Genomic DNA, 18,434 nt, shown 5'->3' with positions numbered 1-18,434 from the left:
AGAAACTATAACATGTTAGAAGGAGTGCGTTTGCCTTCCAGCTGGAATACTGTGAGAGCTGCTGTTACAGAACAGTAATCAACAGCATCAATCAGAATCCAGCATTCAACAGTGCTGTGGTACAATGTCGTATAGTGATACATTCATATATGCACAAATCAGGAAATAATGAGGCATGTACAAATCTCTGAGCCATATATAAATAACCATTAATGATGGTAATAGCTAAGTATTGGAGTATTGTTAACTCATTGTGGAAAATAATAACACCGATTGCAGTATTTGCCATGGCAACGCCGGAATCGGCATCTAACTACAACACCCATAACACCACACGGCCTACAAACATGGCCGACACTGACTCCAACTCACATGATTACTGATCACCATCACCTGGAGTCAATTACACAGCCACAGTATTTAAGGATTCTCATGCGGCTCACTCATTGCGAAGTACACGCTTTGTGTTATTATATCAGTCATTGCGAAGCCTTGTATTGTGGCATAGGCTTTCTGGTTTTTTTTGTTTTTTTTTAAATCTAGTTCTGGTTTTCTCATTATTGCTCTTCGCCTAGCCCAGTTCAGGCTGTTTGCACATTGCCTCACCATTGCCTGTTCTCTGACTTTGTTTTTGTCTCACATTTTGGATCTGTCTGCAAGCTTTATCAATAAAGTTTATGTTTACCTGCATCGGCATCCATATGTGCCACCTTAATTTCCATTATTAACAGTCTTTTTTACATAATGCAGGTTACATAATGTAGCTTTAGGCTATTTAAGTAACTTGGAACAATTTACAAAATGATTTTAACCATCACTACCATGTTTCTCTGAGACAATATGATTATTTTATTAGTGTGAAGTAATAAAATAAACTGGGTGATGATCTTGCAGGAGGTTGATCCATTCAAGCACGTGGAAAGGTCTATGCATACCATATGCTGTAAGAGTCGTTATTAAGGACTAATTCTGAGGAGTAGTTTAGAAATGGGTGGCTGCGTTGTTTCCAAACACACCGTGATTGAAAAATAATCTTAATTAATACTGCATAAGTCATGATATTACTTACAAGATGCTAATACTTAACTATTACCATTATTAATGGCTATTCGTATATGATTTAGAGGCTGTTAATATAGATATTCTTCATTATTTCATGATGTTAAACTGATCATTATAAAACATTAGTTAAGTATTAATATATGCTTATTTGTGGACCTTATAGTACAGTGTTTCTGGGAATTTACTCACCTTTGGGGAAAACTGTGCATTTGACAGTGATGAAGTCTATTCAATAAAAGCATAGAACACCATGTAAATGCAATATTTACTGCATTTTCACAGTTTGGCTAATGTTAGTGGAGCACACATTGCCTACAGTGTATGTTCAATTGCTATTGTTGATAAGTATTGCTGTTTAGAACATCCTGTCTATAATGAAATAACAATTTGAACACTAAAATTGCATATTATAATACAGAGGTATATTAATGTGAAGTTTATATTAAAGTTTTTGAAAATACTTAATCTTGCTCTCTTGCACATAATCAGGTGCTGCTTACCACTCATTTCTGGTATTTTTCATGTGGATGATATATTGTTGAGGGATGGTAATTGGCTTGTCAGGGCTCAGTGTGGATAATGAAGATTCAAACATGTGGAAAATGTCTCTCTCTCTCTCAGCTCCCCTCCCCACTCACACTGCTCTGTAATTACAGTCCTCAGGATCACCGATCATGCTGGCAGAATGTAAACCTGATTAAGTTCCTCTAGCACTGCTTAACCTGCTGTGCCAAGTTATTTAGCACAGCCAGACTTCTGAATTGTAGGCTGATACTTCCTTCAGCTGGGAAAGAATGTAATTTACCAGGGGTCTTTAGAGTAATTCACTTAGGTTTTTTTATTAAATGTGACTTCCTCTCCTTGTCTGAGCCAGTCTATTTTTTGTATACCTGGGCATGCTTGTTGCGTATGGCCTGCTTTAGATAAGCCAGTAAGGCTAATCATTATTAACACCTTTTCATCTTCAAAATACATTATTCTCTCATACTGAAGATCCCTTCTTCTTCGATTTCCTTACCTTTCTTTTTAACGCTCACCCTTTGTTATGTCAGTAAGAGCTGCCATTATTGACCATAGACTCCCTTACAGGTTTCCAGCAAGTTATCCAGCAAGTTATCAGTCATCAGTTCCTCCTTCCTCTAACCTCATCACTATTTGTATAAGACTCACCTCGAATTATGTCGAGCACAGCTGAGTGGTACTCCTGTGCATCTTGTTCACTTGAGATTTGAAGGCATTCTTCACCCTTGAAAGGAATGAGTTCTAGCAGGGGTTCCAGGCTTTCGACACCGCACAGCAGCACCACCACACACGCCTCAGGCCTCAGCACATGTGCTAAGAAGAAGCGGCGAAGCTGGCACATGCCTTCCAGCATACCCCGCGACAAGATGAGCAGTTTGCACTTGTAGCCATTCAGCTCCAAGAAGTTGTCTCGCCGACTGGATACCATAGCAATGTTGTAGCAACAGATGCCCGGCTCCGGAACAGATCTGGCCAGGATGGAGCGCATGTATGAGGCCCACTGCTCTGCCTCCTGCTCGAAGATGATCAGCAGCTCTTTACCTGGAGCAAATGGAGGAGAAGGTAATGGAAGTGAGGGCCAGAATGTACACTTGCTGGTGTTACACTATATGGCTAAAGGTTTGTGGACATCTGACCATCATACCCATATGTGCTTTTTGAACATCCCACTCTAGATTTAGTCCCCCTTTGCTATTATAATATCTTCCACTCTTCTGGGAAGGTTTTCCCCTAGATTATTCAGCCACAAGAGCATTAGTGAGGTCAGGCATTGATGTCAGGTGAAGAAGCCCGGTGCACAGTCGGTGTTCCAGTTCCCAAAGGTGTTCAGTGGGGTTGAGGTCAGAGCTCTGTGCAGGCCACTCAAGTTCTTCCACTCCAACCTTGGCAAACCATGTCTTTATGGATCTTAGTTTGTGCATAAGGGCACTGTCATGCTGGAACAGGTTTGGATCTCTTAGTTCAAGTGAAGAGAAATTGTTTTGAGTTGTGTATCCACAGGCAACAGTTTGAGGAAGGTCCACATATGGGTGTGATGGTCAGGTGTCCACAAACCATTGGCCATAAGATGTCATATTTATATGTATATACCACAGGTATTCTCAAATCTCAAAAGGTGTTGATCAATTTTCTATAACAGCATGGCTCTGAAAGTAGTTCCGGCTACACTTTAAACGATTATTTTATATTTTTATATAATTTTTTTTATATTATATGTACACATTTTTTTATATTAATGAGCTTGTTCTAATACCTTATAGTTTCTATAGTAACAGCTTACACAGGGACTTGTATAGTGGACAATCTACATAATCTGCTAATAATAAACCAATCAGTGTATTACTATAGTATACTATAGTAAGTTCTGTACTTCAAGGTATTACTAAAGTATACTACAGAAAGTTATCATGGTATTGCTATAGTATACTAGAGTAAGTTGGAAACTTCAAGGTATTTCTTTAGTATACTTGATTAAGTTATTAAGGTATTGATATAGTATACTAGAGCAAGTTATATACACTATATGGCCAAAAGTATATGGAAATCTGACCAATCACAACCATATTCCAGGTTGTCATAACCTTCACTCTTCTGAGAAGGATCTCCACTAGATTTTATGTGGCTGTGGTGTTTGTGCCCACAGATGTTGGATGAGGAAGCCTCACACTCATTCGGCGTTCCAATTCATCCCAAAGGTGTTCAGTGGTGTTGTGGTTCTGTGCAGGCAACTGGAGTTCATTAACATCAACCTTGGCAAACCATGTCTTTATGGACAAGCGCCACTGTGCACAGGGGTATTGTCATGCTGTAACAGGTTTAGGCCTTTTCGTTTGGGAAATTGTAATGTTATAGCCTACCAAGACATTCTAGATTGTGTGCTTCCAACTTTGAGGCAAAGGTTCGGGGAAGGCCCACATATGGGTGTGATGGTCAGGTGTCTACACACTTCAAGGTTTTGCTATAGTATACTATAACAAGATATAGAGTTCAAGCTATTATTATAGTATACTATAGTAAGTCATATACATCATGGTATTGCTATAGTATACTATAAAAAGATATAGAGTTCAAGCTATTATTATTGTATACTATAGTAAATTGTCAAAGTTTTGCTATAGATTACTAGAGTATATTATATACTTCAAGGTATACTATCGTATACTAGAGTAAGTGTATGCTTACTATAGAAATTACTATAGTATATTATTGCTGCTTGGTGTGTATTTTAAAGTATATTTTATTGTAGTATTGTAGTGGTATATTTATTATAATATATTTCATGGGTCAAGTTTTAACACAAAATATATTAAAATACTGTAAATGTTGTTTGATTATTCTGATTGCCGTCATTATTTTATACTCTAAAATTTCCATAAGTTTCGTTTTACTTTTATGCTCCACAGCTTCTGAAAAAATACCTAATAATATCTCTTTATTATAGACAGAAGGCCTACTGAGTTTTATACAAAATCTCTAGTGATTTGGGAGGGAGAAATGAAAACTAGTAAATCATACTAAAAGCTTAGGTAAAGCTGAAAGGTGCTGACTGCCAAAGGCAACTGTGAGATAGTGGTTAATGAGATAGAGAGCCTCTCGGAAGTTTAGCGATATCAATTGCAATTATCCCCCCAGCTTTTAGAATGCAGTTTACAGCCAGGACCTTTATACTGCATATATTACTTATGAAGATGTATTTCTTAATGGAAAGGTAGAGTTCTCCATTAAGACTCCACAACAACACACTATCAGCAAAGACTTCATACTATCTCACATTATAACCTAATTTTTGTTGCTAATAAACTAATTCTAACACTGTACTCATATTCATTTTATATTAGAACATGTTTACAAGATAGATTTCACTAACACACTGTAGTTTAAACATGGGTGAACATTTATAAGAAATAAAAAGATTTGTAACTGACCTGTTTTGCTCATCTTTCTGTCTGGGTAGATGCAAGTGGCACTGTGATCTCCATACAGGAAGGTGTGTTTGAACACACACAGGTTCCTTTGTGTTGATATCTGGTAACAGACTGGGAGTCAGTGCGTCACAGGGATGTGTGATCTGTGAAGGCGGGTTATGACCACAGTTTCCCTGTTTATAGCTATAATCCACACACACACACACACACACACACTACCCCATTCTGATATAAACCATGTTAAAATGGCACACATGGAAATAAATGACAGTGAATTAATTGTGCTACTGATTTTACAGAACATTTCACTTCCCAGGTGTTTGTTATGATATTGTTCATTTTGGTGTATTGTAGTATATTCATTTGCATATGTTCTTATTAATAGATTAGGGTTTCCCAAAGACATACTTTCACTATTTATTATACGGATGTAATGTTCTCAATGCAAATCTGCTGGTACAAAATAATTATTATGTAACACAATTATTGTATGTAATAATGAAATTATTATATATTAAATTAATGCATTTCACGCATTTTGTTTTAATTCCACACTCTGGAATAAATCCCTTCACCTTTACGTTGTATTTTGTATTTGTATTTCATCTTAAGAATATAATTAATACACACTGTATATATACTACACTCTAAATGTTCTGTCAAATGCAGTCTTGCCTTTCACATTATGTGTGTTTTGTCATACTAGCTTGTTCTGCTATGTAAAACTCAGACATAACAGTATGTAACTGACTATTGTTCCACATAGTGCACTCTCTGAGCTCCACAGCAGGGTAATTGTTAGAGGCCTTTGAAAAACTTGTACATTGTCTGTAACCTTGAGATGCATAAGTGGACCTACTGTCTAGTCTAGTTCAATACATAGCAAGCACCACTTAACCTTCTTAACAGCATACATTTTAATTCTAGAAACACTTACCATTGGACAGTACATTTGTTTGAGTTAACCACATTCTATTATAAATATCTTTTCCATTCAACCAATCAGGGCTCTATTTCCCAGAAGCACTGTTAAGTAAATATCACCTTAACTGGAAAAAAAGATTGTTCACTGTTATGCTCGGTCTACCATTTAATAATGGCCTTTATGTTGCAATGCTTTTTCTAGTTTATCGTTTCATTTATAGGGGCTTGGGCAAAAAGAAAAAAAAAAGCCCTGAATTCTTTCATCCAGATTAAGAGTGATTTCAAGTCCCTCAATATAAGGGTTAGTAGCATCAGCAGTGACCATAGTTTTTAGTGGGGTCAAATGACATTAATAATGACAAGTCCTCAAACAAAATTGTGTCAAGAGGCTAATAGGCAGTCAACAATATACAGTCATCCAGCATACAGTCTACCAGCTTGTTCTGAGTGGTTCTTTTTCTCATCCAACATCACCACGGTGCACTCATTTCTGATGTACAGACATTATCCACTCCATACCCCACCTTTCCCTATCCCAATCTTGCAATATATGTATCTTACGATATAATTAGTTCTGTACATCATAGACACTTACAATTTGCCTTTGTTTGCTGAAATGTATTAGAATTCATTCCGATTATTTGCTATAAAACAAGATCTTGGCATCCATGGAATATTTTTAAACTAGGCCTTTTTGGTGTAAAAACTGCAACCCTGGCAACCATGTCTTTAACTGTCCTGTTTGCTGCTCCTCCTCCACTGTAAATGTTCATAGATTGATCGATCGATTGATCATGGGGTAACATGATCCTCCCTGAATGGGCCTCTGTTAACACTTGTTTCAGTTCTCATTAAAACTGCATTTTTTGACCACTATGTGCAATAATAACTCTATGGAGCTAAATGGGGGAGAAAGAGCTCTGCCCTCATGATTGTGCAACATCCAGAAGGGTGAGGAAATCAATGAAATATCAACTTACAGCTGTCATATAGCAGCTACAGGCCAGCAGCTTCGGGTAATGTTCACATCATCCATTAAACGGTGATCTCAGTGATTTTGACCATGGCATGATTGCTGATCTCCTGGGATTTTCACTTACAACAGTCTCTAGAGTTTACTCAGAATGGTGCAATAAAGAAAAAACAACCACTGAACTGCAGTTCTGTGGACAGAAATGCATTGTTGATGAGAGCAGTCAATGGACAACGGCCAGACTGCTCTCATCAACAATGGCCAGTAACTCTGATAACCACTCTGTACAATTGTGGTGAGCAGAAAAGCATCTCAGAATGCACACCACATTGAAGCTATAGGCAGATGGCCTACAACAGCAGAAGACCACGTCAGGTTCCACTTCTGTCAGCCAAGAACAGAAAGCTGAGGCTGCAGTGGGCTCAGGCTCACCAAAACTGGACAGCTGAAGACTGGAAAAGCATAGCCTGGTCTGATGAACCTCAATTTCTGTTGAGGCACACAGATGGTAGGGTCTGAATTTGGCACCAACAGCATGAATCCATGGACCCCACCTGCCTTGTGTAAACAGTCCCAGCTGGTGGAGGTGGTGTAATGGGGTGGGAAATATTTTCTTGGCACACCTTGGGCCAGTTAATACCAATCAATCAATGCTTGAATGTCACAGACTATTTGAGTATTGTTTCTAACCATGCACATCCCTGCATGATCACAATTTACCGATCTTCTAATGGCTAATTCCAGCATGATAACGCACCATGTCACAAAGCAAAAGTCATCTCAAACTGGTTGCATGGACATGACAATGAGTTCAGTGTTCTTCAGTGACCTTCTCAGTCACCAGATCTGAATCCAATAGAACACCTTTGGGATGTGGTAGAACGGGAGTTTCACAGCATGAAAGTGCACCTGTAAAATCTACAGGAATTGCATGATGCAATCATGTCAACATGGACCAGAATCTCAAAAGAATGCTTCCAACATCTTATGGAATCCATGCCATGAAGAATTGAAGCTGTTTTGAGAACAAAGGCAGGCCCTACCTAGTATTAATATAGTGTTCCTAATAAAGTGTATGGTGAATGTATATCGTGAGGCTATGACCCACTTGCTGGTATGGACAAGCCTTCACTGGTTACCATAATATATTATTATGAACAACTTCATACAAATGAATTGATTTTGCACCCCTGGTTTTCTACAGACTCTTGCACTGTTATGTAGCTAGTTACAGTATGCATAAATAACTGTAAGGGTATCTATTTAATACTATTTTATAAGATATGTCATTGATTACTTTTTTTGTTTGCATAATTAAGAGCCATGTGATATTCCATTAATTAGTCTTCAAAACATTCCTCTTGAAATTGCAAAGTTTATCACTTCATATAAGCCATCGGAAGTGCAAGGCAATCACAGAGGAACATTATGTCTTTTATAAGTACAGGTCTGCAATTCACTTCAATGGGTTTATTATGAGTCATCTTACTATGTCCCTGTATTTAAAATGTGCTGTCATTAAATATTTATATGTGATTAAATATTATGGAAGCTTATTCCAAGAGATATTATTGTAGTTTTGTAGTTAGGAGTAGAATTTTACACAATACTGCACATAACATTTTATACTATTGCTGAACATGCATTCAGTGTGCCTGTTCATTTGTTTCTGTAGTTGTTAATTAAAGAAATGAATAAAGGAAACTAACAAAATGTAAGCCTTTGAGGTTTTCCACTGTGCAAAAGTTTATCTTTTGTAGCATGTACATAAATTTCACCCAGCAACCGACATACATGAATAGAATAAAATGATCTGCTCGACTAGAAGGGCAAGGCTCTAATCATTCCAGGAAGAGCAGCAGGCTGGAGAGAGAGAAGTGCGTATGGCTCAAATGGACTGTAATTAGTGAACCGAGCACAAATCCTCATATCTATACTTCTACATTTCTCACTTCTCGCGGACAGACACCTGCTTAGACTCCGTCCATTCCGCTCATTAGATAAATCCTCGGAGAAAGGACCACCCACCACTCTAATTGCGAACGTTGCTCGGTTTTTCATGTCATCACTTTCTCTCATTTCCTCAGGTGAAATTGGTGGGAAATAAAGACGGAGAATGCTGTGAATTAATTTAAGACTACCAGGCAGCAAATTAGGCCAAAAATGATCTCACTGTGAACTTGTCTGGCTAGCTCATTTGACAAGGCCTGGATTTGAGGTAGATCCTCTAGTATGGCCAGAGAGAAACAATCTGGTCTCTTGGTATTTGCAGTCTTACCATGCATCAATCAGTGAGTTCAAGCGGGGTGTCAGTTAAACTGTGCTGCCTCCTTCGTTTCATGTGACTGAAAACCTGACAGTGAGTTAAATGGTCCCAGGCAAGTCGGCTGCAGACCTGGTCAATGCCTGTGGCTCAAAAGAAAAGAACTCTCCTTCATTAACTGCAGTTTTGCTTTCTTCAGATCTCCATGACTCCAGGAATAGGATCTTACAAACAGAACCTCATAAGAATTGAACAGAAAACAACACATGGGAGATAAATGTATTTTGGTGTAGTCATTGATGAACCTTTGATATCCAATGTGAACAGCTTAGAGAGAGCTATAAAGGCTCACATGGGTTTTCACACCATGTGAAAAATCTTGAGCTAGTATTTCATCATTATTTATGCTTATCCACTGATTTAGTTCATTTTTAATTAGAGGATTTTGTGAACATGTCATATGCACTGTGAATTGCTGATTAGTGCACTGTTTCTATCAATTTCCGAATGCCACCAAGGAATATCTGTGGGGAAGAAAAATCAACCTTGTGTGTCACTATTTAAAATATGTGCCTATTAGCCAAGCGAAACTAATTAGCCGTGTGCTCTCCTGCAGTTTTTCACATGTACAGCTACTTGCTGTGCTGACAAAACCTTTCTTAGGACACACTGAAAAAACACAGTAGGTGAAACAACTTTTAATTATAGTAAGTGTTGATTTTGAATGTCAAGACTAACCCATCAGTAGAACATGTTTAAAAAAAAACACTGTTATTGTCATCCATTACCCAGCATTAGAGAAAAAGCTTTTTTATGTCTGCCACTGGTCATAGGGCAAATGCTGGTGGAAAGAGAAAGTCGAGATGTGGTAGGAGAAAAGCTGAGATTGCCATTGTAACAAGGCTGACCTGACAGTGATGTCATAAGGATGAGTCAGATGGCAGCCTAAGGGCAAGCTCATTATTTCAAGCTATCACTCAATGTCCTGCCACTGATGAGTGTCACACACACTCAAGCTCACGTTTACGCTTTCCACCAATCAGGGAGAAAAGACGGCTTCAAGGTGTTAATACATAGCCTGTTCTCTGCCTTACCGTATGAGCATCTTAATGAAGATTTGTGTCACATGGATTCGTCAAAATGTAAAGCAAGGTCCAATGTAATGGTGACATACAATATCAACATACAGTAATTAATGGTCCAGGTTTATTATTAAAATGAACAAATACCTTATAAAGATTGTGTAGTTCTAAATAAAATGGCACATGTAAGGACACCATTTAATCTTAAGGTTTTTCTGAATAGAATAAGCATGTTAATAATAACTGATAAGAGAATCTAGAACAGGAAGTCTACTCAGACTGAAAAAACCCAATCCTTTTACAGTGCTTACATGAAGTGCTGAAGGTTATGTGCATTGAAACTGCATTTACATAGCTTTTAAAATATGAAACAGCATTTATTTACTAGCGTTAGAGTGTAGCCACCTGTTCTCGAGAGCCTCCACAGAAGGCAATTCACATAAATGTTCAGCAAGGTTGCACTGAGAGCTGCACATAATTCTATATTAATCACAATTACCCTAACATCATTTACCCTTTAAACCTGCATTATAGATGATTATTGAATTGTGAGCATCCTTAATTTGTTATGCTGTCATTTGTCTAGTGGTTATGTTCAGTTTTGTAGCTTATTTGTATGTACAACCTGGGCCCTGCACACCACTAGCTAGTGATAGATCTGGATGTCCTAATATCATTTTAATACCAAAATGTATGTGCTTAAATAATGAAAGAGTAATCCTGTTAACTCCATTTAACACATGGGGGAAGTGTGATCTCAGTGACTTTAACTGTTGCATGGCTGTTGGTGCCAGATGGGCTGGTTTGAGTATACACACACAACAGTCTCTAGAGTTTACACAGAATGGTGTGAAGAACAAAAACATCCAGTGAGCTGCAGTTCTCTAGAAGGAAACACCTTGTTGATGAGAGAAGAGATCAGAGGAGAATGACCAGACTGGTTTGAGCTGAGAGGGAATCTATGTTAACTCAAATAACCACACTTTACAACCATGGTGAGCAGAAAAGCAATTCAGCACGCACAGCACATTGAACGTTGAGGCATATGGGTTATAACAGCAGAAGACTACTTTGGGTTCCACTCCCGACAGCCAAGAACAGGAATCTGAGGCTACATTGAGCGCAGGTTCACAGAAACTGGAAAGTTGAAGATGTTTAGCTTCAAAACTCTTTTTTTATGCTTATTCAAAATAAAACAGTAAAAGCTATATATCACTAGAAATAATAAATATCATTATATAGCCACTCATGTTACAGGTACCACTAATATAACTTCATTCACATTTATGTGGTGATAATTTATTTATTTATAGAAATTTATTTTAGTGTTATTATGTAAATATGCTGTACAAATGCATTTCTATCATATGAGATACAAGAAACCAAACTGCACTGCACCATTAAATAACAATTCTATGGATGTAATTAAATGATATCTTGTATTATGTAAGCTGATGTGCATCTTATCAAGTCACATGACTGGGTGCCCAATCAAGTTTATGGATTGCCCATTATTTTTCTTTAGCACTACATTCCTGTGCAAGATAACGATTGAGGTCATATGAAAAACTAATGTCACTTTACACTTGACCTTAAATTCCAATGAGTAAAATCATAAAATCCTACTGGTAGAGAATTATAGCAACAATACAATGTAATAGATCATCAGAGGATTGGGTTTTGCAAACATTAATTGTGCATGGGTCAAATTAAGAGCTTAGTGTATTGAAAGAGCTTAATTTACTGTGCGTTGTAGCTTTTGTTTTCAAATGAACACTAGTTACAACCTAGCTGTGCAATTACAAAGCAAGGGAAGTCTATAAACTGTTCCTACAGTCATAAATCAGAGGTTCATGTTGTCACAAATTATATGATCGATTGGATTTCAAAAGGCCTGCAGGCAGTTCAGAGATCTCTAAAGGCAAAATGATCTATAAAGGTTCATATTTTGAGGTATATTGTAGCAGTTATCTGTTTAGTCTGCCTTTTTGTCTAAAATCTTATCGTCCCTCAGAGAGTGTGTGGGAAGCTGAGTCTGCAGGCAGGAAAGGTTGCCATTTAGGAAAGAACAAAAGGTTGGAAAAGTTCTAGCATGCAAATCTTTCGCCAGATGGGTTGAAATTATGCACTGTCCACCATCAGGGAAATGAAATTGTTCTAAATAAAAAAAAAAAGTCCCCTGTTTAAAGATCCCCAAAGAAGGCTGTAGAAAATGCTTTGAAGAATAGAACAGTCATAATGCAATTAAATTGTTTTCCTGACCCTTGTGAAGAATAAGAAAACAGCGCTAGTTTTACCTAAATGTGTGACAGTATGTTTACTACACTGCACAACACCCTGATGAAACCATCACAGACTTGAAAAAGATGTTTTCTTTATCCAGGACTAAACTAACAAGACATGAGAACAGACCATTTACATACATACATATATATATATATATATATATATATATATATATATATATATATATATATATATATATATATATATATGGTCTGTTCTCATGTCTTGTTAGTTCTTCTCAAGCCTTTTACAGCCAGGGACCCCTTTAACTGTAATATAAATTCCACAGACCCACAGATTTATGTTATGAACATAATCCAACTACTCAAATATTAGGCTCATTATTTAAAATTTGTACAATAGTCTTCTGACTATTTATTGCTGCCATAAAGCTTTATATTCCTGGACTTTCCACCAGCAGAACACATTAGGTTCAAGTTGACATTATTTGTAGGCCTACTTGGTTTTGAGTCCCCAGACCCTACTTCAAGAACCACTGTACTACATGTTCACTCATCTGGATGTGGCTGGATGTACATAGCTTACCACGAATGTAAAATAGACATCAGTGTAATAGTCAAAGTATATTCAAAATATGAAACTAGAATGATTGAGAACACAGTAGTTCAATCATCTATATGATATTAATATGAAATGCAGGCATGTATTAAAAATCTTACAGCAAATGTATTGTTTGTAACTTTATAACTCAATAAGGAATGAGACTATTGAGTATCTTTTAAGTGATAGAGTGAAAAAGAAATGAAATAGAAGGGAGTGTGTTACTTTCTATTGCTTTGAAATGCAGTTGGACTCCATCATATTTTATAGATCATGTGCACTGGTATATTGGTATATTTCTATGAAATATAGAAATCAGTGAGTGCCTATAAGAAGGCAGAATGATGTAAGAAAGGATATCAAAGAGAGATAAATGGGTGTTATTGGTATGAATTGCAGGCATGTGCTTTGGATCGTGAGATTTGAGATGTGGTTGTTACTTGAAAAACTCAAGGAGCAACAAATCAATGTGTTTCTCTGAGATATTCCAGGATGAAGTGTCAGGGAAAATTTGGTGGTTCAACAGTTTTGAAAGCTCTGGAGTGTGACAATTTAGTTACACATTTTAATATGGGTGAATTATAACAAGAAGAAGAAAAAGAATGAATTGGCTTTGTCAAGACATTTTAAACAGCTGTATTGCAACTGTATAGTAACTTCATGGTGTTGTCATGGAAATGGCTGTACTTTCTGTTGACAATAATGAGCTAATGGGCTTCACTGCTGAGTTCTACTTATAGACTGTTACATATAACAGCTCTTATATACAACACAAAAGCATGGACTGTGTAATATGTTAAACTGTATAAGTGATGAATCCGGTAATTAATGTGGGATTCAGATGACAAGACGTTTTTTCAGCAGAGGTTACTGAACCACTGCTTCAGTACTTTTATTATTAGAGCAGGCACAGCACTGTATAAATGTATCGCCTTATTACAAGATGGCACTTTCTCAGTGTTTAAATCATGATAAACCTTCCTAAATCCTATTCAATTCACATTCTACAACAGTAACAATTTACTTCAGGTGCCCAAAGCAGCTACAAATGTCGAAGTTTTTACAGTTACTTGAAGGACCTGTGTTTACATACCCTGCTGAAAAATCCATCTTAATCTGAACCGCTACCAGCTGCCAAAACATACACCGAGATGGTCAAGCTAGTAGACCGTGTCCAAGAGAGCAAAATTGGCCATGCTCTCTGAGTGGGAGGGATAGGTTACTCTCTCTCTCTCTCTCTCTCTCTCTCTCTCCTATTGACATTAGCCAATCATGTGAGCTCACGTATGTGGACGAGGGTAGACTGCACTCTCCTCTGAGTGTGTTACGCTGCCCTGTGATGGAGCAGGAGCAGCAGTACGAAAGAATGCAGTTAGCTGGATTCACGTGTTTCGGAGGAAGCACATGACAGCAGACACCTTCACCATTTATAGAAGAATATAGGAATAATATGCGTTTTGATGCCTCATAATCCAGAAAGCGATTTTAAAAGAATTTTGGCTAGCATCATTATTTTCCATTTAAATTCCCTTGAACCTTAAAACCCAGTTTCATAATTGCCTTAAAGGATACTGCCCAGCACATCCTAGAGGAAGCACATGACAGCAGACACCTTCACCCTCCCATGTTGGTTGTTGCTGTACGATAGGGAGAACTAACTGGTGAGTGGGAATTGGCTTGGTTACGGAGAAAATTAGGGAAAGTGACTAAATTTGGGGAAAAATTTTTAAAAATACAACTGGTAGAAATAGATATTTTTGCCAGTGCTGCTAGAAAGGAACAGTTTCTGAATTATCACTACTAATGCCACATTGTTAACAAGGTATTTTAAAGAAAAAACAAGAGTAAGGCAATTCTCACATCTCAAACATTTATTGACTAATTTAGGCAAAATAATGATGCTGGAAAATATCTTACTAGATGGCAAATATGGTCTACCAGTTTCACCAGCGCTGCCTGTGTTTTGGTAGCTGGTCAGATCAAGTCGGACTTTTCAGCAGGATAACTTACTCCGGCTTGGTGAGTTGAACATACAGATAATGATACTCTTTTCTAGAGCTTTCTAGACCTACAGGCTATAACGAGAAAGATCATTGTGTCTTACAGGATACGCAGTAGGAAAGGCTGTCATTAAGAAGATATATCTTATAAATTTTAAGTAAATCGTTCCATAATCTATCATATGTAAATGGAGGTACTTTAGATCACTGACAAGATACAAAAAAATCTCTCTGACCTGGAAGACTTCTGAAAAAAGGAAAAGTAGACAGACAAGTTAAATGTTACAAAATAGCTTAAAAGTAAAAACTGTCTTTGAATAGAAGCACGTAATTTTCTTGTTTTCATGTCACCTTGTTTTCTTGTCATAAAGAACTGATGAATAGACTCATCATAAAAAGCACAGCAGCTGAGGGACCTTATCAAAGTGCTTCCTGACACTTGCAGAAGAGTTAGGATAAAAATAAAGCACACAGTCTCTATTGTCACATTCTGGCTTAAGGCCATTCTCTTGTGGTCACTGAAAGTGTTGTTCTATCTCCTTGGTTGACGCGCCGTTGTGGTGCTTGCTAGCACCTAATATAGAAAAGCCTGTTGCAGCTGTGTGAGCAATGTGTGTGCGTGTGTGTGTGTGTGTGTGTGTATGCGTGTGTTTCGTGTTTGGTACCTCTAAAGGTATCACAGTGCCCTGGTTTGGAATTCCACATCATCTCTGCTTCAGAACATCTGTAGAACATGATAGATATGATTATAAAATGACATCTGAATACTCTGGAGGGTTCAACCCTGGAAAGATACTGTTACTCAAAGCTGTGCTGGAGCAGATCAACCACAGCACTGGATTATATTGTCTGTGTATGTAATAACTCAATTATTTATGTTTTATGGTTATGGAACAGAACTGGAAATATATGTGAAGTAATGAATAAAACATGATGGGGTGTGCTGTTATGTGACAGTAATGAACATTGATTATCAAGTTGGTTATTTTCCAATAGCTGAAGTGTTACATTCCTCTTATACCACAGCAATTTCCCAAACAAGTCTCTGTAAGCAGTCCTTCCCTCACCACCCTCTTTTTCTTTCTCTTTCTCTTGGTGTGAATAAGACCAAAAAGAAATGCAGATTGTCATGTTATTAAGAAGCCACAAAGCACGTACGAATTAGCCCCAACTGTCGCAAAGTGCTGACACTGGAGAATCTTCCAAAAAATGCTAAATAAACATCTCCTCGCAGAAAATTTGAATTACACATTTTAAACAAAAATCTGTTAGTGTGGAGCATCTACTTTACAGATCTATATGTAAGTTGTTAGCTTGATATAGAAACAATAACACTTAAGACGAACCTGTGCTTTGCCTTGCAGTTGAACTACTGTCAGAGCTGCTATTATAGAAAATTAATCAACCCCTTCCAACTAATCAGAATCAAGAATTCAACTGCTCTGTGGTATAAATATGCATAAAAGGCTTCTTTAGTGCATGTGGAAGAATGTAGGAATAATACGGGTTTTGATGCCTCATAATCCAGAAAGCGATTTTAAAGGAATTTTGGCTAGCATCATTATTTTCCATTTAAATTCCCTTGAACATTAAAAACCCAGTTTCATAACTGCCTTAAAGGATGCTGCCCAGCACACGTAAGCAGATCTTTATTTCATTTTATTTTTTTGCTTTTTCAGCATGCCAGCAATTTGCATTTTCATCTGCTAGAGAAATCCTTCTCAACAGCACACTGCAATTTCCTCCACTTTGCTGGCTCTAAACTTGCCAAGTAGTACTCTGCAGGGAGGAGGACAGTGCGTGGTTTAAACCCCTGCACACGCGATGTCCACCATGCACTGCAAATCTGCTGAGTAATAAGACACGTCATTCTCAAAATAAGCCTCTTCCTCTCATTGGGAGTCCTTGTATCCAAGCTGATGTGAATTTTTTAATTTAAGTAAACCATGACAGCTGTTTGTACTGATGGGGGTGTAGAATGGCTTCAATCAAGTCAGAGATAAAGGAATGTAAGCTACTATGATGAGATGATTTTGTATATATCTGAGTATATATCTCCACATCTGTCTCTGCTTCTTTTTAAATCTTCCTCTCATCCTTTTTTTCTATTTAGCAAACTACATTAGGTTCCAACACTGCTATTTCCATTTCTTGGCCTGTTGTCTTACTTGTTTTCTCCGACTTCACTCTGTCTCTCTATATCTGTATTTTTGATTGCCTCTGTAAATGGATAAAATGTTCAATAAAATAAAAATTAGATCTATAAAATTGGATTTACAGCTCATTAATCATATTGATATTTATATATTTTAGCCATTAATATCTGTGTAAAATGAATGTTAGCAAAGGAAGTAGCTAGCTAGTTAATAATAGCTAGCTAATGTAAATGATAACATTTATTTGGTCTGTGGGCACATTTTCAGTGTACCTGCAGAAATGGATCTTAAAAGAACCATCACATGCTGGTTGCAAGATACTTTTTCTTTTTTTTTTCATTATTGTTTTTTTTTGTGATAGGATGAGCTAAAATGTATATAGCTATGTATATAGCTACTGTATATAGCTACACTTGCGAAATCTCATTTAATAATTGTTTAAAACAATATAAGGGCAATGCCAGCATTATGGATGTGACATTTGCACTCACATTGGCCAATGGAATGTTTTACAGCAGATGCAGGCTTGGGATCAATGAGTCAATGAGCCTATGTTGTCATTTAACCTCTTCAGGACAATGCAGACAAATGATAGAGACTCATGTATTGATTTACATGTTTCAAATACACAGCAGTTTATTAGCTTTATGGATGTGACATCAAATGGACAAACTTTTGCGGGAGACTACACTTTTCTACAAATTCTGTGAATTTTAAAGACTATCTCAGAAAGCATCGCATGCATCAGATGAAAGAGACTTCAATGAACACAAAAAGTATAGATTTGAAAATATTTTAGGGATATCATTAAAAACAAAAAACTGGAGTTATGAATGTGACATTTTTGTGCTATGGATTTGACATGTCTGAATCAGTACTCTGTATATTTGATGTAAAAATGTTGCCATTTTCTCTATAATCAACCAGAGGAGTTAAATACAGTGAAATATGGAAATGAGCGAATATTTTAAAAGTAGTTTTCCCGTGATCGCAATGTTATTTTTCCATGATAAGGTTGACATTTGTATGGAATTGCCCATAAATGAATAGTGAAAAAGGCATGTGCCAGGCACCAAGCCTCTGCCATCCTCTGCATGTGCCTGCTTTCAATTCTTATGAGCCTGAACTTCACACCATTTCTCCTTTAGTGCCTCTCTGAATCTCAGCAGGCTCTGCATTA

The 18,434-nt window shown here is 37.2% G+C and overlaps 1 protein-coding gene across 1 annotated transcript in view; it reads right to left on the bottom strand.

Moving 5' to 3' along the window:
• The window catches only part of LOC113539894 (B-cell scaffold protein with ankyrin repeats), a 42,195-nt gene extending 37,093 nt beyond the window's left edge, over positions 1 to 5,102 (bottom strand). The window contains exons 1-2 of the mRNA XM_034303403.2: positions 5,010 to 5,102; positions 2,233 to 2,625 (exon numbers count right to left, since the gene is read on the bottom strand). Coding sequence (XP_034159294.2) covers positions 2,233 to 2,625; positions 5,010 to 5,022 — 406 coding nt within the window. The 5' untranslated portion in view covers positions 5,023 to 5,102. The remainder of the gene's footprint in view (positions 1 to 2,232; positions 2,626 to 5,009) is intronic.
• Between the last annotated feature and the right edge of the window lie 13,332 nt (positions 5,103 to 18,434).

Source organism: Pangasianodon hypophthalmus, chromosome 4 (assembly GCF_027358585.1).
Source record: "Pangasianodon hypophthalmus isolate fPanHyp1 chromosome 4, fPanHyp1.pri, whole genome shotgun sequence".
NCBI lineage: Eukaryota > Metazoa > Chordata > Actinopteri > Siluriformes > Pangasiidae > Pangasianodon > Pangasianodon hypophthalmus.
This window is presented reverse-complemented; position numbering and strand designations above follow the sequence as displayed.